General features: G+C 37.3%; 2 protein-coding genes across 8 annotated transcripts in view; one reads left to right on the forward strand and one right to left on the reverse strand.

Annotated features, from left to right (window-relative positions):
• LOC123876970 (synapse-associated protein of 47 kDa) overlaps nucleotides 1-3190 on the reverse strand; it is a 96484-nt gene extending 93294 nt beyond the window's left edge. For 4 of the 6 annotated variants that reach the window (XM_045923435.1, XM_045923437.1, XM_045923433.1 and 1 more), the window contains exons 1-2: nucleotides 2805-3190; nucleotides 1778-1987 (exon numbers count right to left, since the gene is read on the reverse strand). In XM_045923435.1, coding sequence (XP_045779391.1) covers nucleotides 1778-1987; nucleotides 2805-2935 — 341 coding nt within the window. In that variant the 5' untranslated portion in view covers nucleotides 2936-3190. The remainder of the gene's footprint in view (nucleotides 1-1777; nucleotides 1988-2804) is intronic. The other 2 variants (XM_045923436.1, XM_045923434.1) reach the window with 1 other exon arrangement.
• A 373-nt stretch (nucleotides 3191-3563) lies between these two features.
• LOC123876963 (ubiquitin carboxyl-terminal hydrolase 8) lies at nucleotides 3564-21977 on the forward strand. Of its 2 annotated transcripts, XM_045923420.1 has the most exons (20): nucleotides 3564-3844; nucleotides 3935-4165; nucleotides 4558-4694; nucleotides 5019-5181; nucleotides 5730-5886; nucleotides 6185-6326; nucleotides 6690-6796; nucleotides 6885-7004; nucleotides 7483-7608; nucleotides 8307-8439; nucleotides 8917-9086; nucleotides 9520-9612; nucleotides 10118-10237; nucleotides 16870-17000; nucleotides 18148-18247; nucleotides 18692-18817; nucleotides 19304-19387; nucleotides 19780-19890; nucleotides 20951-21294; nucleotides 21747-21977. In XM_045923420.1, exons 1-20 carry the CDS (start codon nucleotides 3744-3746, stop codon nucleotides 21847-21849), a joined length of 2799 nt encoding a protein of 932 aa, XP_045779376.1. In that variant the 5' UTR covers nucleotides 3564-3743; the 3' UTR covers nucleotides 21850-21977. The 2 variants fall into 2 exon arrangements, with proteins under 2 accessions (XP_045779376.1, XP_045779377.1); XM_045923421.1 differs by lacking the exons at nucleotides 3564-3844; nucleotides 3935-4165; nucleotides 4558-4694; ... (8 more) ...; nucleotides 9520-9612; nucleotides 10118-10237 and adding an exon at nucleotides 14635-15476.
• The last annotated feature ends 3055 nt before the right edge of the window (nucleotides 21978-25032 follow it).

The following is a 25032-nucleotide window of genomic DNA, read 5'->3' on the forward strand; positions in this document are numbered from 1 at the left end:
CGCTGGACCGATGACCTGAAGGAGGTGGCGGGGAGCGGGTGGATGAGGAAGGCAGAGGACCATGTTTGATAGCGCGTTGGAAAGACGTGTCCAGCATTGAACGCATACAGGCTGATGGAATGGAATATAAGTAGGTACTAGCAGGCTAGGCTCACTTAGTTACGTGACCTAAGAAATATACCTACGAAGCGGGAACGTCAACCCCACAGCGGTCAACTTTCAGGATATTGATTAAGGCGCCACTACGCGACCACTACACCTGCGCGTATAGATTCGCGTCGTAGACGCTCCCGCATCGCGTCTCGCATCCGCGTTTATGACGCGTAAGTGTGGCTGTAGTTTTATATTATTTGAATAACTGATAGATTTATTTTTTCACACAAATGACGAACTGGGTATTACCTTAGTATGTATGTAGTAAAATATATAAAGCACACTCAATTACAATAGTTAATTTCACTTGCCATAAAAATAAACAACCATTTATTCACGAAACATAAAAGTACAACTCAAAATATTTTTTTAAAAATAGTAACGCACAAATAAAGCAATATGTGTAAGATTCGATACATTGGAAGTTTAAAAATATAGACAATTTTTTTATATTTTATAAAAAAATATTTTGAGTAACTCCAAGCATCATGTGAAACAAGAAAAGAAATATGAGAACAAGATGCCAACCTTCGTATTAATTTGTCTACTAAAAATTCACTTCGAGAGAGGAAAAATTGATAAAGCACAGTTTATAAACTAGAGAAATGCATAAAAATGAGAAAAAATGGGGATTGAGCAGAATAAATGAGTTCACTATCAGTCCGTGTGATTTTATTCTAGAAACAACTAAAAGAAAATGGTTTTTGAATCTTCTATAGAAAAATATTGTTGTAAAGTTAATATGATAAAAAGTTTTAAGTAAATTTTTTTAATGTAAATTATCATGATAAATAAAAATATACATATTAATTTATTTTTGTAAAATAATAAGTAAGTAATAGGTATTAATAGACCAGTATTATTTATTAAATTACACAGAAGTGCCAATTATTGTTAAATGCGTAAGATGTGCCAAAAGCTGTAAAATAAAAAATGAATTTTGAAAAAGCTTTTTGAAACCATAATTTTGGTGCTAATATTGTGATACAAGTTACACCAATTTAGATTTACAAAAAAAAAATTTGGTATGCTATTTCTTATCCTTTTACACAAACTTTATATTACAAAATAACCTCTCAGAATAAAAGTAGATATGACAAAACAGCAGGGTGAAAATGATAATAAATCTATCTGTAATCTATCGATTATTGTGTGGCCATTTTAAGTATTACATTTTTGACACTCTGACAGTTACATAGAAAATAATATTGTGTGCCCTTTCACACTCATTATTTTTTATGTGACTGACAAAACGCATACTTAAAACAGCCGATCATTACTTAGCAATGCTGTTATTTGTCGAAAATAGTACCGATAGTCTTTTGCAACAAATAAAAATATTGCTAAGTAACTTCTCTACAGATTACTGATAGATTGAATATTGAAACCAGCTGTTAAGGATCACTGACATACTTTGTCATACAAATAATATTATCAGTTTTTAACCCCACCCAATTTTTTTTCACAGACTGTCATTTTCATGTGACCACTCCCATTTGACTTATGTAATAATGTTAAACTATTATGAAAACACTAAATATAAATTTTCAGACCAGAAATGGCACACCATATTACAAAAAAAAAGGCAAGAGCAAACTCATTGCTTCCGTTCAACCCCTCGTACCTATTATACCTAGAATTATCATCATCGTCCTTCCCCTCAGGCTTAGGTTCGGCTGGCTCAGCTGGTTCAACTGGTACAGGCTCTGTGGCATCAGTTGGTGGAACTTCGTTTTTTCTGAGACCTGGTATAGGTATTCCCGAGCCTAGCCATCCGGTCATTTGTGATTTGACATTGGTGATGAGGTCCAATTTGCCACCCGCCTTGGTTGGACTGTAAGAGAAAATTTAATCAAATTCTGACTTTAAACACACTAGTTTTGTTAGTTAAAAATTATTGGAATCAGGTGAGTGAAAATCAAAAATCGTTTTCACTAAACATTATTACATAAAACGTTATTACATATCAGTAGAAAAGTAGGTACTGTTCAAAAGTATTAAGTACATTATTTAGACAAGCTTTTTTATTAAACTATTACACATTATTACAACAATATTTTTTTAATAAATTGTAATACAAAAAGTTGTAACAAAATTGTATTTGTAGTAAATTGTAATACAAAAGTGCAAAATTGTAATTGTGTGAAAGAAATTGGATGGATATCCGAATTTTGTGTAAATTGTAAATCATGGAATTTTTGGCTATAATAAAGGTAAGATGATGAGTGAATTTCAATCAATTCATTCTAATCAATGCTTGGATCTGGAAGAATTGACACAGCATTGTAACTGGGCACCTTGGCACTTGACCTAAATAATAATTTACATGCCAGTGCTGGATCAATAAGCTTATTATGCAACGTCTAAAATTGTAGGGAGAAAATTGTGACTCACGTATTTTTTTAATGAGCTATGCACTCAAGTGTGAAGGATCTTTGCAGTTTGCTTTTAAAGTGCGACGTAATAGCGCAGAATCTTGAGTAACATTGTAATACGAAAACTCTTGCTGAAATGATTATTTTAGAACTATTTCTAGGATTTAAAACTCTGAACAGGGCTAAATCTACGATTTTAGCTTCCTTCCTATCGATTTTACACGAAATATGCGAAGAATTTCCTGAAAGAAAAATGTAAACAAAGAGCTTACACACCTTTGTCTTTCGCCCTCCGCCGCTGCTTCCGCTATAGCTTCTTTGGTTGGAGTAGGTACTTCTTCATCCTGGGGCTCGCCCTTCGCCGCCCCCATCCAAGAACTGACCTGGTTTGTAAGTCCTGAAAACATTTTCACTGCCACTAGCTAGCAACTACACAAGACACGGCACTCGTCTTACTACGCTGCGACAGTCTCGTACATGACACACGCGTCGTCTGCGAAGCGCCCGTAGAAAGCGTGATCAGCTGAAAAACTAAATGGAACACCGCAATCGACCAGCAGATTTAGGTTTTCATTGCGCATGAAAACTTGCGCAGCTTGCGCTTATTTTGCAAAATACATACACAAGTAAGGTATATAAAAGTTGTATATAAATTATTTATATGTGTTTGTGTGAGCTACATAGTACTTTACTCTATGGTGAGCTATAGTTAAAAAATTGACATAATGTCAAGTGTACACTGCCGACTACACATTCTGGTCTGTAGATTACACAATAACGCATCGCGGCCGATTGCACAGCCGGAATAGGGAATTAATGCCACGAATAACAGTAAGTGCTTCCTATGGTGCTTCCAGTCAAACCATTTGTGATCTAACATCGTTCACGAATCATTTGCCGAATCCCGATAGTAATGTCAATTTTCACAAAAGTCTGGAGTCCATAACATATTATAGCAGTTAAAAAATAAGTGAATGGTAAAGAACGACAAGCACAGAGTAAAAATTAAACTCGATGCCAAATTAAAAGAACGAATGAAAACCAGTGACGTTTTATTAGTTGAAGAAGATTATTTGTAATTAATTTTTTGTTTGTCTGAATTTGGAAACAATTCCTGTGCTACCGATATCAAATGTAACGCAAAAAGGGTCCTGGTGACTTGTAAAATTGCATATATTTTGTTACACGTTAGTGGCTGCTAGGTAAACAATAAAAATGACTGAGACGCGTCGTTCGCAACTCCATCTGGGGAAGTGCATAGAGGATTTGGACAAATTACACAACGTACCTGACTTGAAATCAAAAAGAGCTACTATGTAAGAATGCCTTTATCCTTCTTTATCTATAATTTGCAGTTTTCGTCCAAAAAACTGTATGATAGTCATCATATTTAACCTTGTTTTTAGGTTATGCAAAACTGCACAGAAACTCTTCGAATCTGCTGAGGAGGCTCGTGAAAAGGGTGATGAAGAGACTTCCTACGTTCAGTATATGAAGTACCTTCGTGTTATCGCGTTTATCAGCAAAGATAAGGACTATATTAAAGACAAGACTTACTATACAAGTATGCTTGGTGCCAAGAACCCTAATAAGGCCTTAGATGCGGCTGAGAAGTTGAAAAATAGCTTGATTATGAGGTAATTTCGCCAATTATAATGAGATTTATGAAGACTTGCGATTTGACACTTGCTTACTATTAGCTAAAATGAATTCAGCCAATCATAACAATTGAAATTGTAGCAATTATTTTAAAAAGTAATTGATCTATTATAAACTACCTGATGCCCGTAACTTCGTCTGCGTGGATTTAGGTTTTTACAAATCCTGTGGGAACTCATTGATTTTCCGGGATAAAATATAGCTTATGTCACTGTCCAGGTCTATAGCTATACCTATGCAAAAACCCATGTTGTTCTTTGGCTAAATCCAGTGGCTCCAGTTGACTTGTTTGATCTTGTCTATCTACCTATAACATAATAATGGAACTAATGTTTTCCTTCAATATTATAATTTTCCCCTTTCCTCACAGATATGAGGAAGAGAGACAAAATGAGCGGCTCAATGATATCAAAGAGAATGAGTTGATCAAACAGAAGATAGATGAGAACAGAAAGAAGGCTATGGAAGCTGTTACTGTGAAAGAACCTGCTAACCAGGGTTTGCCTGGTGAGTACTTTACTGAATAATTATAATCCTAATCCTAATCCTGATAATATTATAAATGAGAAAGTGTGGATGTTTGGATGTTAGTTAATCACGCAAAAACTACTGGACGGATTTGACTGAAATTTGGAATGAAGATAGATTATACCCTGGATTAACACAGGCTACTTTTTATCCCGAAAATCAAAGAGTTCCCACAGGATTTTGATAAACAATTAAGTAATTTAAAAAGATCTATAATTATGTATTATTAAAACCATATGTACCTAGGATGCCTAATTGTAACTGCCTAAATTTTTTATAACATTACTTTTAATTCCTTACCAGGTCCTGATGAAGTAGTGATAAATAGCGAGCAGTTGTACGCTACACTGAAGAGTGGCAAGTTGAAGGTGATGATCTTGGATGCGAGGCCGGGCAAGGATTACATTGAGTCCCACATCAACCACCCTGCTTGCATCAGTGTGCCGGAAGAGTGTATATCACCTGGGTATGATTTTTACTTCACATTGTATATCATATTTATGATGAGCTAGTGAACAGAACTGGACTGTCTTTTTTTTATACCTCTAAAGGAAAAAACCGGCCAAGTGCGAATTGGACTCGCGCACCGTGGGTTCCGCACTCGGGTATTTTTCCAACATTTTGCATGATAATTCTAAAAACTATTTTGCACAAAAATAAATGAAAATCTGTCTTAGAATGTAGCCTAATTATAATACCCCACTTGGTATAGTTATCTTACTTTGAAAACTGAACCCATTTTAAATATTTTGCGGGCTCAATCCACCCGTATCGTTCACAGTGATATAGCGTCTGTTAGGTGACTACGCTTGTGGTTCTAAACCATTTTGATTCACCCGCCGAAGCGTCGTCAATCGTCATGGATATGTGCAATGACACTCGTAGCTCGTTCTGCACTGTGAATACGCAAACGCCAAGACCCGAGCGCCTGCGCCCGCCCCCGCACCCGCTAGGGCAGTCTGATTGACACCTTATACTTGAACTCGGTTATATTGAATTTACACTTATTTTCAGCCAATCAGCCAACGTCTTAGAGCAGAACCTCCCAGCCGCGTCCAGACCAGTGTGGGCTGAGCGTGCGTCCATGGACCTTATCGTGATGCTGGACTGGAACAGCTCCGCCGTCATTCCGGGCAAAACACTGCATCTGTTGAAGACCATACTTCTTCGGGTATGTCACATCTACAAAAGTAGTAATTTTCAAAAATCCTTTCTTAGCACATGTCTACACCATAATAGCTATCTGCAAGCCAAATTTCAAGCTGATCCATCCAGTAGTTTACGCTGTGGGTTGGTAGATAGTTTTGTCTTGTCAACTTTTCTGGCTTCAATCCTATTGGATAAGGAGCCAACCCTCCGTTATCTGGCTTCATGTCAGATCAGTCAATCAGCCACCTTTTCCTTTTATATATTTACTGTGAGAAAGTATTGATTTATTTAGGCATTTAATAAAACATTTTTTGTTTTAGTGGGACATCAAAGTGCAGTACTCCAGGCAACCCCTGGCATTACGGGGCGGCTATGAAGACTGGCTGCTGAAATACCCAGCCTTCACCACCAACCCTCAGCCCACCACACCCCATCATGATACCATGCTTGATGATATGCTAGGTAAGGCCTATCTGCTACTGGAAAACGGGAAAAAATTGTTCATAATCCATAATAACACTTTAATATTTTTTTTAATTTTATGGCAGCCATTTTGAAATTTTTAGTGTTTGTTGTTATAGCGGCAATATTTACTAATTTATAATTCAATATTTATTCATTTATAATTTCAATTCTCTGTATAAAACATCAAAAAAAAAATGTGTTGCACAGTGGGGTAGGTGTGGAATTAAAAAGTGTTATTTTATATCTTTTACGATGGTACCCTTCGTATGCGTGTCCGACTCGCACTTGACTGGGGTTTTTTAAGTACAAGCCCTTGCTGAAGGCGCATACAATTACAAAATCTCCTTTTGTCTCTTACAGGAGAGATAGACTACCCGAACTGGTCGGACCTGAGCCCACCCATGGTCACAGTTAATCGTGTTGCCAAGCCCACCAGTGGGGGACCTCTTATAGACAGAACTAGTAAGGTAAACCACAACAATAGCTTTAACTTCTCTACTCAATCAATCAATCTACAAAAATTGTTGCTAATATTATACTGTAATAATTATACAGATGGCAGCTGTACAACTGTACGAGGAACGAGCTAGAAGCATGCAGAACATTCTAGAACAGCAAGAGCGCATCGCTGATACCTCTCTCACGCTCGAGATGCAGCGCTTGGAAGCTGAGCAGGTAACGTCATCAACCCATCACCGGCCCACTACTGAGCACAGGTCTTCTCTCAGAATGACAAGGTGACATACTTCACACACCTTTGAGAACATTATGAAGAACTCTAAGGATTTCCTCACGATGTTTGATGAGGTTTCTTTACGATGAACAGGTACCAGTATCATCATCAAATAATCAGAATGATCCCGCAAAATTTTATCATCATATTATTTCAAAAAAAAAAAAATATCCTGCAGAATTTACTCAATTTTTACGTAAAAATTTGAAAAATATTTGTTGTTTACACCTTGTGACGTCATTGATCGCCTTCCATCTCAATTTTTTTTAATTATTTTCTTTCATAATGAATTCTAGCCCCATAAACTACCGCCACACAAAACATCATATCATTTTATTACTATATAGTCCAAGATCCTATTATGTATATTAACTTGACTCAGTTCTAGAAGTTTCTAAAAGGTGTTTTTCTTGTATCCAGGATTGGGAGAAGATCCGGCAACAGAATGAAGATGAGAACAGGGACGAGATTCGAGCTATGTACAAGTTGCGCGAACAAGAGATCATATCGCAGCTGATGCAACTGGAGAGCAAGCAATATGATATGGTGAGCGACAATATGATACTAACCCTTGTCCATAATCATAATTGAAACATATAAAGGCACTTCATCAAAAGGAAGAATGATGATTATTAAGATTAAAGACTAAATCGCTAAAAGTAGTAGTAGTGGTAGTAGTGCGGGTCTTCTCCGTTTGGTCGGAACGGCCAAGCGGGGGTACGGGCCACGAGGCATGGCCTCCTTACCCGGGTGAGGCGCAGGGCAACATTGTACCCTGGTGGTGATCTTTTAGCCGGGATTTCACCGGCTAGGGCCTAACTTAGATAATAATTAACCCATGACGTGCGCACTAGATGGCAGCAAACACGCAAAATCTGAATCACACTATCAGAGTTTTCTGAAATACATACCGCTCCCGTACATATTTATTTTACAGTGTTTTTTTTTTAACTGGGACAGTAATGGAAAATCTAAAACAATCGGAGATACAGGGAAACTATGCTAGGATCCTTTAGATCTTTTTTTTATGCAAACAATAAAGGCTTAGATAATTTTTTGGTCAAGCGTAAGTTGTCCTTAAAAATCAATGAAATTGACAAAAAAAAATCGACTCAGTTTCATGTAAGGATTATTTCATTGTATCGAAAGAAAAAAAATCGGGACAGCAGAAGTTGGTCAAATTAAAGTAATTATTTTTTCATGCTGCATTGCAGCAACGCTAACAGTTGCTATGAACTCTTTAGGAACAAGAGAACCAAACTCTCCGCGAGCAGTTGGAGGAGTATCAGCGGAGAGAGAAGGAAGAGGCAGCCAATATCGCGGAGACCATCGCCAAAGTCGCCGAGCAAACTGGTGTCACTGACAATGAAGCACAAGGTATCTATCTATAATTGAAATGATGCCAATCTCAAAAAAACCTGCCAAGTGCGAGTCAGACTCGCGCACCGAGAATTCCGTACTCACGTAATTTTTTCGACATTTTGCACGATAAATCTAAAACTATTATGCATAAAAATAAATAAAAACCCTTTCATATGGTAGCCCACTTGGTATAGTTATCGAACTTTGAAAATTGAAAATACTAATTATTTGTTCATGAACACATTTTTTTTTTTAGATATGTTACCACAAATTCATGGTTTTCGGATTTAAGCAATATCATATAGCACAAGTAAAGAGTACTTGTGCTATAAGACATTCCTACCTGCCAAATTTCATGATTCTACCCTATAGGTTTTTTTAGACAGACACGACAGGCAGACAGATAGACAGACAACGAAGGGGTCCTATAAGGATTCCGTTTTTCTTTTTGAGGTACCGAACCCTAAAATTCATATATTCGTTTCCCTCTAGTGGACGAGCGGTCTCGCCAAGCCGCGGCAAGGGACGTGGCGGCCAAGCGAGCTCGTATAGCGGCCGTGAGAGCGCAGAGAGACGAGCTGGACCGGCGCCGCGAGGCCATGGAGGTGGAGCGCAAGCGGAAACTCGCCGAGGCCCGGACCAAGCGGAAGCCGCACGAGAAGGTAATAAGATGAATCGCGCTCGCTCCACTCGGCCCTCATTTTTTTTTTAATTTTAACACTTACAGCTAAATTAAGAAAAGTGTCTGATTTCTGGGATTGTATTTGTTATACACGCTGAAATTTTACCACCGTCAGGAAGATCGTCGAACCTCATAACTGTAAAACATGCATGTTAAAAATCCGTGCAAGTGGATGTAAGACTTGCGCACCAAGGTTGAAATCTATAAAGCGCACATTTGACTTTGCTTAGACTTAAGTTTCAGTTACAACGAGACAGATATATGCCAGTGGTATAATGCTGTCTCGCTTTAACAGTGTCTTAAGTCTGAGTAAATTCAAAGTGCGTTTTTTATAGTCAAATAGAACATTAAATTAAACTGTTTTAAATTAATTAATATAATTAATAATTTAAATTAAATTAAATTGTTTATAGGAGGATGATGGCGACGCCTACATGGCATCTCCCACCGATAGCACCGGGGCGGCCGGCCTCAACCGGTCACAGTCATCGCCCAACATTGCTAAGGTTTGTACCCAGTAAGGGGACCCTATTACTATACACTATCTGCGGAATGAAGATAGTATAGTGCTCTCTCTGTTACGCAGTCCCATACAAGATAGTATAGCGCTGTCTCTGTCACGCAGTCCCATACAAGATAGTATAGCGCTGTCTCTGTCACGCAGTCCCATACAAGATAGTATAGCGCTCTCTGTCACGCAGTCCCAAACAAGATAGTATAGCGCTCTCTCTGTTACACAGTCCCATACAAATGATAGAGGCAAGAATCTCAGTAGGCGTCAACCATTTTATTTCACCAACCAAATTCACGGTTTTCGAATTTTTTCCTTTACTTGTGCTCTAAGACCTACCTGCCAAATTTCATGATTCTAGGTCAACGGGAAGTACCCTATAGGTCTTCTTGACAGACAGACTGCAAAATGATCCTATAAGGGTTCCTTTTGAGGTACAGAACCCTCAAAATGTCGTAAAGACCTCGTTACTAATGAGACGTCTTCTCCACATTGTTCAGCTTTCGTCAGACGAGGATGAGGTCAGCACGCCAACCTTCGACCGAAGCACGAAGCCGACCAAAGTGGCACCCTCTAGTGAAATGCACCACCGGGACTTCCAACCCGTCTGGGGTGATGTGGTAAGTCACTTCACTTACCATAATTTTTTTTACTTATATACCCAGTTCCACGGCTTTATCGTGAAAAGCAAAAAAAAAAAAACAGGTAAGTATTTTTTTGCAATGGTTTTCTAGGTAAGAAGGGTATTCCCAACCAGTTAATTCGTTTACGTCGACTGCGCCACTTATGAGTATAGTAAGAAGCTGACCAATGTGGTGCCGTTCAACAAAATGTACTATCGAGACCCATCTGGGGAGATGTGGTAAGTGGTAAGTGGCTTCAATTTGTACTGTAGGTTGCAAATATTGTCCCTGTGGCCAAGCCGTAAGGGTCTTCTTTCTTTCTTCCTTTTGGGCTGGTTTCCGCACTTTAAAGTTTCTGTTAGTTTGACTCTCCCCGCCCCGAAGTCTTCACTCCAGCCATCCAAGCTCGCTCCAGAATAGAATAGAATAGATTTTTATTCAAATAGACTTTTACAAGTTCTTTTGAATCGTCAAATAATTTACCACCAGAAGCCGAGTAGACCGCCTAGGTTGCCTAGGGCTTCATGAAGTGAGGTTATATATCTATAAATGTAAATCAAATCAAATCATTTATTTGCTCTATGCAGGTTAACAAACAAATTACAATTATTTTTAGTATCACCACATTTGCCATGCAATAGTGTGCAAATATTTTACATAGGCACCTAATATTAAATGCAAACTGTACAAACTTTACTACATAGTCGAGAATTAAGAGAGACTTTTATACTGGAAACTTATAAAAATAACAGCTCATTTTATAATCCTGTTATAAGAATGTGCCGCTCCTATAATAATATAACAGATATAGACTTAGATATTTTTGATCACAGATTTAATATCTTTGCTAGAAAAGTAGTTAAAATAATTAAGTAAAATAATAGAATAACATTGTTATTTCGTCGAATTCTTAGGTTATTATTTATTGTAGTATAAGTGTACTTATTAAGTGTTTATATTAAATTTAATTTATTAATATTAAATAATAATTAAGCGTGCCTAAAAAACCATAGTCATGTTGTGCGACCATATCGGATTACAATAAGGTCAAAATGTATCAATTTAAGAATTAAGTTAAAGTAGTTATTGTAATCTGTTTTGGTTGACAATAAATAAATAAATAAATAAATAAACAAACAAATGTCACTATGTAGTAACAAACTACTCAATTAGTTGCCTATATTTTTTGTTTCCAAGCTTATCACATTAACTCAGCAATTATCTAATTTTCGCACGTGTTAAAACGCGTGGTGGCTTTCACGCATTTACCTGAGGTATCACACATTCGGTCACACTTCTAAACTGTCCCTTAACTTCTAACCTATTAGCCATATTATAAATGCGGAAGTGTGTTTGTTTGTTGGTTTGTCCTTCAATCACGTCGCAAAGAAGCAACAGATTGACGTGATTGTTTGCATGGATGTAGTTAAAGACCTGAAAATATATATGTTACTAGCTGATACCCGCGACTTCGTTCGCGTGGATGTAGGTTTTTTAAAATTCTCGTGGGAACTCTTTGATTTTCCGGGATAAAAAGTAGCCTATGTGCTAATCCAGGGTATAATCTATCTCCATTCTAAATTGCAGCCCAATCCGTCCAGTAGTTTTTGCGTGAAGGAGTAACAAACATACACACGCACATACATATTTTCGCCTTTATAATATTAGTGTGATGTCAAAAATGTACTATGTAGTAACAAATTACTCAATTAGTTACATATAATTTTTTTTTGTTTCCAAGCTTATCACATTAACTCAGCAATTATCTAATTTTCGCACGTGTCAACACGTGTGGTGGCTTTCACGCGTTTACCTGAGGTGTCACACATTCGGTCACACTTCTAAACTGTCCTTTAACTTCTAACCTATCCATACCCATATTATAAATGCGGAAGTGTGTTTGTTGGTTTGTCCTTCAATCACGTCGCAAAGAAGCAACAGATTGACGTGATTGTTTGCATGGATGTAGTTAAAGACCTGAAATCGTATACGTTACTTTCATCCTAGGTTTTCAGTTTAGATTTTAATTGCATTATATTTTGTCAGTAAAATAAACTTTATTTATTTATCCCGAAAAATCAAAGAGTTTCCACGGGATTTTTAAAAATCTAAATTCTTGCGGATGAAATCGCGAATAATAACTTGTTAGTGTGTACTTAGTGTTTTTACATAGTTTACACACTTAGTACATAGACAGAGTCGTAGTTCTTCGCTAGTAAAATGTGACTCACCAGATCCACTAAGCCGCGTGAAGCCAGAACAATGCCAACTGAAATCAACACGTGTTGTGACGCTTGGCTATATGACTGATGACATAGTTTGTACAAATCTAAATAAAAGAAAAAGCTGACTGACTGATTGACTGACTGACTGATCTATCAATGCACAGTTGAAACTGGACGGATCGGGCTGAAGCATGCAGATAGCTTTTATGACTTCGACATCCATTGAGAATGGATTTTTGAAAATTCGACCCCTAAAGACCTCCTTACGGGTCGAATTTTCAAAAATCCAAAATCGGGGTTTGAAAATAATCCGCGTGGAGGAATTTACGGGCATAAGCTAGTGTGCCACATTCTGAGACGAGACCCGTATTTAGTAGTCGGCTGACGATGGATACATCATATTGATGATTGATTATGAGTTACGAAGAACGTAGTGGCTTGTTTAGTCTTCGTTATTTGAAACGCTTTGTATATCTTATTACATAGATAAATTTAATCCATTATGTTGTAGAAAGTGTTCGCTTTATGTATCAAACGATCACGAAGGTCTGTAAACACTTAGTGCGCTAATGAAAATGAAAGAAATAAAGCGTTAGGTCAGAAATAAACGCTCGACACGCACGCGAGCTTTGCAGTAGGTACACAATTCCTCGCTTCGCCATAACAATAACCCTAGAAATGTTAATTACAAGGTCTGTGGCCGTTCTTGATATTAGGGTTCCGTACCTTAAAAGGAAAAACGGAACTCTTTGTTGTCTGTCTGACCGTCTCGTGTCTGTTAAGAAAACCTATGGGATACTTCCCGTTGACCTAGAATCTTGTTTGGCAGGTAGGTAGGTCTTATAGTACAAGTAAAGGAAAATCGTGAATTTATGGTTACATCACAAAAAAAATATATTAAAATGTGCTCAATAACAATAAACAAACAATAATTAGTATTTTCAATTTTCAAAGTAAGATACCAAGTGGGGTATCGTAACAAAGGGCTTTACCTGCACACACTAAAACAGATTTTTATTTATTTTTATGCATGATAGTTTTTGATTTATCGTGCAAAATGTCGGAAAAAATACCCGAGTACGGAACCCTCGGTGCCATGCACTTGGCCGTTTTTTTTTTTAATTTCTATTAATTCCTTCGCTTCATCATCATCATCATCATTATCAACCGATAGACGTCCACTGCTGCCAATAGGTCTCTTCCACACGCCAAACGAGTTCAATAAACAGGGTGCGTCGAAGGGAAACGAACGGACAATCTATCAAACAGTGAGTTCCACCACATTATAACACCACCTCGCCACCTTCATGTAGGGTAACCATGATGTATCTTCGAAATTCAATATCATTTATTTAGACATACTTTTGGTTCTTTACCAGTTTTGAAAGCAGGTTCTACTCAGTGCAAACAGGAAATCCAACAGTTAGTAACAATATAACAAATCATCTTTACTAATCCATGCTTCCAAACTTCTCTACGGCCCATCCGTTCAACCGACTTTGACGAAATTTGGTACAATGTAGCTTCCATCCATCCATTCATCAGCCTGTATGCGTCCACTGCTGGACATAGGCCTTTCCAAGAGCACGCCACCAAACACGGTCCTCCGCCACCTTCTTCAGGTCATCGGTCCAGCGGACAGGAGGTAGCTTGCATTCAAGTAATATAGTGCGCGACAGGTCCGATATGGCCATCGGGGTGGGAACGCCCTGCACACCCCCTATTTTACCCTCTTAGGTCATAAATCTTTTCTTAACAGATATCTTCGTTGTAATAGCTATCTGCATGACAAATTTCAGCCCGATCCGTCCAGTAGTTTGAGCTGTGCATCCATATTTAGATATGGATTTTACATAGTATATTCTTTATTGACAAAAATTGAAGTTAATTATAATAGCCTCTTATCATAGAAATAATCTTCAAATGTGTATTCCCATACTTAATTACTTCAAAGTACCTAATATATAATTGCAACATTGAACCATCAGGTATTAATACCCTTGTATAAGTAGCCTCGTAAAACAATAGTCGCGATATAAATTGCAAAAAACGAGGACTTTCAACGAAAACAAAAAGCGAAAGCCTTCAGACATACTCACCCTGCCACCCACCCTATCAACAGACCTCCCCTAGACACGTGCAATAGTTTTAGTTAAACCACAACTTTGATCAAGGAAACACGTTTATACAGTGGACAACAACAAAAAACATAATAAACAATTTTATTAATTTTATCAAAGTTCATTTAATAATTAATTGCGTTATAAACGGTTAAAATAATCATTTAAAAATTGATTAAGTAAAATATCAGTGTTGCTAAGCGCAAAAATTGTTTTTTTGGTGCAATATAAATGTTGCCAACTATAATATCGACAATTTTCATGATATACCTAATAGTGCTTCTAGTTTTGGTGTTTCCATTATCGAAATATAAAAATAGACAATTTTAATGGAACTAAAAGGTGAAATAAATGTAAATTACCCCATGTCCGGTTCAAAAATTACAAAAATTGTAACAAAAATGACTAATAAATAAATCCTACGTTTGAAATTTTTAATTCAATTCAAAATCGACTACAATTTTTACGACCAAAAGTCGGCAAAGATAAAGGACAAAACAGCGTGGCACCTAAATAGCCTTTTAAAATATTTATTAATAAATGATACTGTAAAAAGTACAATACAAATAGAGTGTATGGAAGAATTAAAAACTGAATAAAGGATCCAAATCGAATATGGTGTTTTAAATAGACCAACTATAAAAAATAAATGCCCCATTAATCGTAACAAGACAACCGTTGTAAAAATACAACTAAGCATAACCTATAAACTAATGTACCTATGTAATAGGGACCTTAGGGTAGTAGGTATTTAAATAAATAGCTTAAACAGTCGCCACCATTCTTCGCTACGAGCAACGATGTATTCCGCTGGACGCGGCCAACATGGTGCTAAAGGTCAAGGTCAGGCTAAAGTACTCGCAAAACCACATCGTCTGGCTGTTTCGACGGGTAAGTGTTCACTAAACGCCCTTTTATAAACCTAGTGTAAGTTGTAACATCAAGTATATAATAAAACAACAAAGTATGGAATATAGAGTTAGTATTGGTCGGTGATAAGTGATAACAGATGGCGGCACTCATGATTACATCGCGTGGACGTTGTATCACGTAAGAGACAACTGCACTGAGACATCACAGCTTATAGTATTATAAGGTAGGTATTTATATTAACAGTCGCCATCATTCATCGCTACGACCAACGGTGTATTCCGCTGGACGCAGCCAACATGGTGCTAAAGGTCAAGGTCAGGCTAAAGTACTCGCCAACATGGTGCTAAAGGTCAAGGTCAGGCTGAAGTACTAACCACATCGTCTGGCGTTTCCGACAAGTAATTTTTTGTTAAGCACATTTTAAAATTTTAGTATGGTTAATATACTTACTAGTTACTACTTATAATATTAACGTCATCAAAAATTCAATATAATACGCGCTCAAAATTTTGAGGCGCGCTCAGTGTTCTCAGGTAAGGTTAACATTTAAACAAATTGCGTGAAAAGCGATTTATACCACTGGACGGCCAACCTAGACTAAAAGGTCAAGGTCAGGTTGAAGTACTAAAATCACATCGTCTGGCAGTTTCAAAGAGTAAGTGTTTATTATAGAAACACCCCTTGCACGTTGATTATATTATGCTAACACCAGTTCAAGGTTGCCATATAAGGGAATGTTAACTGGTTGGATATTTTTTTTCTTACTTATTTTTACTCTAAGATAACAAATAAAGGCTCGTTTTCATTCGCCGCTGGTCGATTACGAAAAAGCTGCATCAATCATTGCTACAATCTCAATTAATGTGATTGGTTGAATTTATCATATTACTTTTGCAACAATGCATTCTGGCCAATAGTTAGTCTGGTATTGATTCTGATTGCAACAAAATTTTAGAGTATCCACGTCTTTTTCTATTACCAATGTAATAAGAAAAGGACAGGAAAACTTAATTTAATTTAGAACTGTCAAATCTCATGACTCCAGTGCCAGTCTTGAGCATAATGTTTTTACACGGTAATCACTTAACATCAAGTGATAAGCCTGTTTGTTTGGTCGCTATTTTTATTTTATTTTTAAAATTGTAGAGAGGCACTAAAGAGTGTTCAATTTAAAATTCATTTTCCATCTTTTTTTAGCAATATTGAAAAGAAAAGATGCAGATACTCTAAAAAATATGATCGTCTGTTTGCGTCCACTGCTGGACATAGGTCTTCCCAAGAGCGCGCCACCACACACGATCCTTCGCCTTCTTTATCCACCCACTTCCCGCTATCTTCTTAAGGTCGTCAGTCCAGCTTTTATTTTCCATATCGTTTATCAAAATATAAACAGCGATTCCTGCCGTTTCAGGGGCGAGGTCTGACGGGTCTGAAGAACCTCGGCAACACTTGCTATATGAACTCGATCATCCAGTGCCTGAACAATACCGCCATCCTCGTCACATACTTCTGCAACGGACAGTACCTCGAGCACGTTAACAGGTAACCAATAATAAGGATTTAAATTTTGAGGCCAGACTCACGGGATTGGGCAGAGAATGCCTGACTCCTTTAGAACCCTTAGGGTCCTTTTACAAAAGGTCTCTGTTTGCGACGCGGTGCAACCAGAGACCTTTCTCTACCAGAGAACTGTATCTACTCGTACCACAGACAATACCTACTAGGCTACTCCGTTTCAGCATTATTGAATAAACAATATACTTAGTCAACTTCGTTAAATAATAAAAATACAACAAGAATAAATAAATTAAAATTTATTTTTGGTTAATACCCGAAAAAGTACATGTTAGTACTTTCTCGCTGTAGTGTTGTGAAAAGTTGTGTGCGCAAAATTGATTGCGCTCTCGTAGAACTCGTAGAACCTAACGCTACCAAGAAAAATGAGAAGATGAATTCGCTTGCTCGGAATTCAAAACAAACGCGCCAAATGACAACTTAACAAAGAATATATTATAAAGGGAGCGAACCGACCAAACAGACCTCTCGCTGGCACTTACAGGCCTTATGGACAGTGGCTTGCAAAGGGTTTAAACCCAGGGTAAGCATTAAGATATTAACTTATTTTCTGGCCAGGTCATAAGGGAAAATAAGTGTTGATTTATTACAACTAGGGTAGGCAGTACTTTTATACCTCTATGAGCTGCACGCCACTGCTTATGGAACTGGAACCTAATGCCCTGGTAGTGTATGCAACTGTCGAAAGATTTATCGATAGCTACTGCTACCTGCTAGGCCCAGCTACCTGCGTACAAACGACACGGCCCTTTATCGATAACGACTTCTGAGGCATTCTCACATCCCTATGATCGTAATAATTTATAGAATAGAATAGAATAGATTTTTATTTAAGTAAACTTTTACAAGTGCTTTTGAATCGTCAAAATAATTTACCACTGGTTCGGAATGCCGTTCCTACCGAGAAGAACCAGGAAGAAACTCGGCGGTTGCTCTTTTGGATTGTTCAATTTACAATCACATGCCGTACTATACAAGCAATTGCAGCCCCGCGCATTGCTGGAGCGAGTCAAATCCATGCTTTTTTATCATTTACCTTTGATTTTTATCTTTGATTGTGTAATATGCCATCTATAGTAACTAACGAAGGTTAAAGAACGCTTATATTCGTAAGGTCGCACAGTACGCGAGGGGCGATAGCTGAGGAGCTGGCGGCGGTCGTCCGCGCGCTGTGGTCGGGGCAGTATCGATTCATCGCGCCCAAAGATTTACGGGTAATTTCTTATAATTGTTGGGTAAACCACGGATAGTTTCTCGGGTAAGTAGTAAATAACTAGACGATGTCCGCATGGATTTGGTTATTATTTTTTTAATCCTGTGGGAGCTCTTTGATTTTCCGAACTAAAGTAACCTATGCCCTTGCATGCGATGCCTCTTGCAAGTTACCTTTGTACCAAATTTTGTCGAAATCGGTTAAACGAATGGGCACTGAAAAATTATCAGAAAGAGAGACACACAAAGATGGACTTTCGCATTTATATGCATGGATTTTCCGGATGAGTTGTATGAAATTTTTCGGGGGCATTCTACAAAAGATTTGATCGTTATTTTATGACAAATGATTTGGTTATTAAGTAAAGTAATTATATAAATAAAATAAATTCGAACCTGACCAATTTTTGCCAAAATGTACTTTCATGATTTTTTTTATTTTCTAGAACGAAGTAGGTAAGCACCAGCGCGCGTTTCGCGGCACAGAACAGCAAGATTCTCACGAATTTCTAACTATCCTTATGGATTGGCTACATCTCGACCTGCAGTTCACCATCAAACCACCACACAAGGTAAAAACCATTTGGCAAGTGTATCCCCGCTATTTTGGGGTTACATACATTTATTTATTTATTTATATTTATTAAACTTATACATTTTTATTCCATTCAGTGCCACAAATACCACAGTCCACAGTCTATTTTACCAGGCACATAATTATGGTCTGGTGGCTTACAAACTACTTTATGAATCGTCGTTTTCAGTGTTTTTTGTTTAAAAACAGTACATGGTACATAATATACCGAAATTTCATATCCCTAACTAGTTTTGTCGTTGAGAGTTGTTAGACCCTGTCTGGCTTAAAAATGACAACGGTGACGACTTATTCAACTTGCCCATTTCTTCTTCTTCTTAAAAATATGTATACGTTTTCTACTCCATGAGTACAAATTATATGATAAGCATTTTTAGAGAGGGTCATAGGGACATTAAAAAGAATATTTGGACGTTTTCACAGGCATTAATCATCTACTTTTTAATACTACCTTTAATTTCAGGAAACGTTGGGCGCGTCAGAACGCGCATGGCACGAATACACCAAGTCAAAAGAAAGCCTGGTTTTAAGGCTATTCTATGGACAAGTAAGTGCTAGTGAACTAAAGATGTTGATTGTGTTATGTGGGATTTCTACCCACTAAAACATATAACATTCACGGAACCCTCTGAACTAAAGCCCGTATAGGCCGTAAGCCATAAGAGCTAGATAAAGAAGGGTTGATGGGAAATCCCACCGGCACAGTTTAAGCATAACTTCTGGCTTAACGGAAGATCAGGGCTGTGCCTTAGTTTCTGACACAGGCGCATAAAATTCTGGGTCCATTTTGGTACCACACACCATGCATCTCATTTTATTTCGAGTTTATAATATATGTTATCTTATTTTCGTTGGTGCCACAAAAGTAAGATAACATATATTATAAACTATTTTTCTTTTTTTCTTTTTCTTTTATCTTTCTTTGTCTTTATTGTTCAGATCCGGTCAACGGTGCGGTGTTCGGTGTGTCGAGCAAGCTCGGCCACGTACGACTCGTTCTCCAACTTATCGTTAGAACTGCCCGCGCACGCCTCCAGGTGCACGTTAGCTGTGAGTATAATCTCTGCATAGTCTATACATATAATAAAATTGTAGAAAAGTGGTGTCTGTACAATGGAAATATATTAAAAAAAAGTAGCAGGGGTTGTTATTATATCGATGCCGAACCCGAAATTGTAATTAATTATTTTTTTGTCTGTTTGTCTGTTTGTCTGTGTGTTTGTGCACGCTAATGTCAGAAACGGCTAATTCGATTTAGATACGGTTTTCACTAATATATTGTAGTAAGCTTCACTTAACATTTAGTGTTTATTTCATGTCAATCGGTTCATAAATAAAAAAGTTATGTCAATTTAAAGAATCACGGCGAACATTGTTAACGTACAGAGTATATGCTGACCGAAAAGTCACTATTCCACGCGAACGAAGTCGCGGGCACAGCTAGTATAAAATAAAGTCGTTTGCCACTGTCTGTATGAACGCTTATATCTTAAACTACGCAACGGCTTTTTAGTGAGCTTTTCAAAAATAGAGAGTGGTTCAAGAGGATGGTTTATACATCGTTTAATATTGTTTTGTGTTAATTTGCGATAATCTACATAGCACCCATGCGAAGCCAGGGTGGGTCGCTAAGGGACGGCTTTGTGTATTTTTTTAACCGATAAAGAAAATTTGCGAAATTGTTCCATAAAAAATTTCGATTCCAATTCCTCAATCCTGATGCTGCATGGGACCTGACCACCAAAGCTGATGGGATTTACAATGTCGGTTTAAAATTGATATTGAAGATAGGTTATATCAAGTAAAGACTTTGTCGTTGGCCTCGAGGATCCAACTCCTCAACCCTGATGCTGTAAGGAATTGACTGATTCCTAAATACTGGTGATCCCACACGATTTTTAAAGGATTAACCGTTTAAATGTTTTTACGAGATTTGGTACAGAAATACCTTGCATCCTGGAGACGGACGGGCTATTACAGATAGGCTACTTTTGCCCTGGAAAGTCAAAAGTTTCCACGGGATTTTTAAAAACTTAAATCCACGCGGGCGAAGCTGCGAACATCATCTAGTAAAAAATAAATAAACAAAAATTTTGCATTTCTTTTTTAGGACTGTCTAAAACTCTACCTAAACGACGAAATGATACCAGGATGGAACTGCCCGAACTGTAAAGAAAAACGAGATGCCGTCAAAAAACTAGACATTTCCAGACTACCCCCCGTTCTAGTCATACACTTCAAACGATTCTACGTAGACCCTAAAGAATACATGTGCAACGCGTATAGAAAAAAGCAGACTTATATAGACTTTCCTTTAGAGGATCTGGATATGAGGCAGTTTTCGCTGCAGTGTCCCGGGAATCCGATATATAATTTATACGCCGTGTCTAACCATTACGGGTCTATGGAAGGTGGACATTATACTGCGTACTGCAAAAGTAGCGTCTATGGCAAGTGAGTATATTTATTTTTTACCTGACTACAAGCAGGGTTGCCAGATGCCCCGTATTTTACGGGCTACCCTGTATTTCGGGGTATGATAATACAGAAACCCGTAATTGCGAAAATGTAATACGAGGTAAATAAAGCTCCCGTATTTGTTAGAAATTCAGTCAGAGCTGGCTAACGAAACCAAAAAAGTAGCCTACGTCACTGCATTTAACCAAAAACTCACGTCAATCCTTTGCTTGGTTGCGACATAATTGACATTAACAAACAAACAAACAAACTCTTGCATTTATAAACAACGCCCGTCTATAATAATGTTTTATACAATGTGACAGTAGTTCATCAATTTACTTTGTTTGATCAAAAGATGTCCGAAAGCGGCCTTTACAGATAAAAATTTAACGCTCACTGCGCTTGCGTTGATATCTTCATCTTATTTATTCGTCCATAATTTCCAGATGGTACAAATACGACGACCATCTGGTAACCGAAATCCCCGCGAGCGAAGTGCGCTCGAGCGCGGCCTACATCCTATTCTACTCTGCCTGCTCGCGCTCGTGATGCCGCGCCACGCCACGCCACGTCGCGTCGCGCGACGTCACGCCACGCCACGCCACGCCCTCGCGTAGCGCGCCCGACCACCGAGTGACGATACATTAAACCTTAATAAAATGCTTAAGTTTCTTCCATCTGATTGTTATTATTTGTAAATGGTATACTTAAAGCGTCCACATCAATATAAATTCGCGTTGAGCATTTCGGACTGGGATCTATAGAGTACACTTTGACTTTGCTCAGACTTATGACACTTAAAAGACCGATTCACACGCGCGCACGTACACGTGACACGTGCGTAGTGACACGTGTGAATCCGTAGACATAACTGCACGCATTACGTCTACGCGAAAGTTCACGCCACGCAAGCGGTATGCCATGTCTCATACAGTTCCATACATTACAACGCAATGGTACGCGCTACGTCTTACGCAGCCTTTGTGAACGATCTGAAAACGAGAGCGTTATACCGCTGGCATAAATCGGTTTCGTATTAAAATAGGATAGAATATATTTTTATTCAATTAAACTTGTACAAGTGCTTTGAATCGTCAGAATAATTTACCACTGGTTCGGAATGCCGTTCCTACTGAGAAGAACCAGCAACATTAACTTGAACTTAAGTCTAAGCAAAGTCAAAGTGCGTTCTATAGATCTCGGCCTAAGACTGCGGATCCATTAGGCAAACAGTTCGTGGCTGACTGTTTGCCTTCCCATTATATTTTAAATGGAGCGAGTACATCACTGTTGTACAATTTTGAAAACTTGGACCCAAAATGACACATGGTCTTTTATTGACCATCTGGCCTCAGGTACCAAATTTTTAGTTTAATTCAATTCAAATAGAAAAGTATGTTTTGTACTATCCAGTGAATTATTTTAGTGTCTTAAATGGAATTGTCGGTATAGGTACCTATTGTAAAAATACTTAATATTCGTTGTGATTTAATGTTAATATGAGTAACACCACAGTGTGGCTAATTCTGTTGTACGCAATCTCTAAAAAAATAAGGCCTTCTATGCAATAAGCATTGTGTAAGGGATAACTATATTTTCCTTCCTTTAATTAAAAATCCGTAAAAATATGTTTTGAGTTATCAACAAAAAACGGTTACTTTCAAAAACTAAAACAGAATGTTATGTATGACCAAGGTTTTTAGTTTAGCCCTATAGTAGCATTTTTTTTAACATTTGTTTTTGAAAGTTCCTTCGTTCTTTGGGCGGTAATTTAAAAAATCTTTTTTGCAGTTAACAGCTGTTTTTTAAAGAACGGGAGATATTTAGCTCCGTCATTTTAGTTTTGTTTAGAGATGTGTACAAGAATTTGCCACAAAAATAGAATTAATAGGTTTACCTACTCCACGTTACTGATAAGTTTTCGGCGTTATCTTATAACGTGTTCCTAGGATATTGAAATGCTTTTTAAAGTTTAAGGACAACTTAATTATTAAGGCCTACTTACACGAGGACACGACTGATTTAGTTTTTTCGATGCTGTCATTTTTTGGCAACCGCATTAAACTCTTGCGAAAAAGCGAGTTTTTGAATCACTACAAAGTTTTTTAGCTGTTCATTACTTTTTTTTTTTTTTGATAATTATATCGAACTGCGTTTGCGTTGTCAGTAGCTTATTGAACATGAACTTATTCAAGACATTTCATGGTTTTTGACATCTGAAAAATCAAAGAATTTATTATATTTTGTGTAAGGAATTTCAACAACAAACGCCGTTATGAGATACGTATTTATGACTCAAACCTTTGCATGTCTATGCCTAATTAAGGCCTAATTTTCATCAAACAAACATTATTCACTTAAACATTCGTTATATCTTTTGTTTTTGAAAATTGCATGTCTCATCTGCCAAAAAGAGACAGCATTACAATGTTTAACTAAACGGAGGTTAAATTTAATGCCCAGTGAAATTGGCTTTGTTTTTTTGGTGCAAACTCACATTAGATTACCGACGACAAACAGGCGGGGCCAGATGACGTGGGAAAGCCAAAATACATCAATAAAAATTTAAGATGGCCTTAAATTTTGAAAAGCGTTTAAGTATTTTTAGTATAAAGTATATGTGTAATATGTTCATCCATGTTGCACGCTTAGAAATATATTGTCGAGAGAAAAAAATTGCTGGTCAAGAAAATAGCCGTCTATATTTTGTGTAGAGCTCAAGGCACATTGTAGGGCTCGAAGCGCAGCGACGTGTCTTGTATCAAATGTTGCATAGTATTCTGTATGTCGTATTTTCCATTGCGCTTCGTTTTCGCAGCAATATGCCTTGACTCTAAGGCGGCGATATATGCTCGGATAGTTACGTGTATAATTTATACATAATATATTATGATAGCTTTAGATATGTAAGGTTTCGATTTCTTCCGCCTCCAAACATTATTGAAGAAAGGCTCGATTATTGTTTTGATTTTTAAATTTTTGTGCAGCCGTCGTCATTGTTCATTGTTATTGTACAAAGTTTTAACTAAAAATAACGTAGCATATACAAGAGAAACATAGAATTTCGATAAAAACGAGTGAAGTTACATTTGATAATTCGTCAACGAAAACTGTCGTTTTATTTTGTTTTAAAGTGAATCGTCGACGTAATATTTTTTTCCGTAAAAGCTTTCATAACAATCCATGGTTTTTAATTTAACTGTAATCAAATGTGAAGGAACATTGAAACAGAATCGAAATTTTTCAAATATTTCGAAGTAAACTGAACTTTAACTACACTAAGTAATGTTCAAATTGTGAAGTAATTATCTGCGATTCACGCATCAATATTGCCATGAATCATGTTGATTATGAGATCAATACATTGCAAGCTAATACACGCATCGACGCGTGATAACGCCTCGGTGTCGGCGATTATGATGCAACAAGTTACTTCGCCTCTGCGTCAATGTGCCTTGACCCTCAACAGGGACTAGTTATTTGGAATAATATTTTATTTATTTTATTACGGCTGCATACTTTTAAATCTTTGAAATATACTTTTATTTATTTTTATTTTAGTTTGTATATTTAGGTAGACATATTTGTGTGCGCGCGATTCAGAAAAGAAAGACTGAGTAGAGTGCGGTAGTCATTTAGAATCCAGAAAGAATGTTATTTTCCCTAATTTGTATAATATACCTAATGTATATTGTCTATGTATATAAAAGCCAATTAGTTCACTCACGAGTT

Source organism: Maniola jurtina, chromosome 22 (assembly GCF_905333055.1).
Source record: "Maniola jurtina chromosome 22, ilManJurt1.1, whole genome shotgun sequence".
Lineage (NCBI taxonomy): Eukaryota > Metazoa > Arthropoda > Insecta > Lepidoptera > Nymphalidae > Maniola > Maniola jurtina.

Coding starts and splice junctions, on each gene's coding strand:
- LOC123876963 (XM_045923420.1), top strand. CDS start 3,744: ATGACTGAGACGCGTCGTTCGCAACTCCATCTGGGGAAGTGCATAGAG. Junction 4,695..5,018: donor TGCTAACCAGGGTTTGCCTG/GTGAGTACTTTA, acceptor ATTCCTTACCAG/GTCCTGATGAAGTAGTGATA. Junction 6,797..6,884: donor TTATAGACAGAACTAGTAAG/GTAAACCACAAC, acceptor ATAATTATACAG/ATGGCAGCTGTACAACTGTA.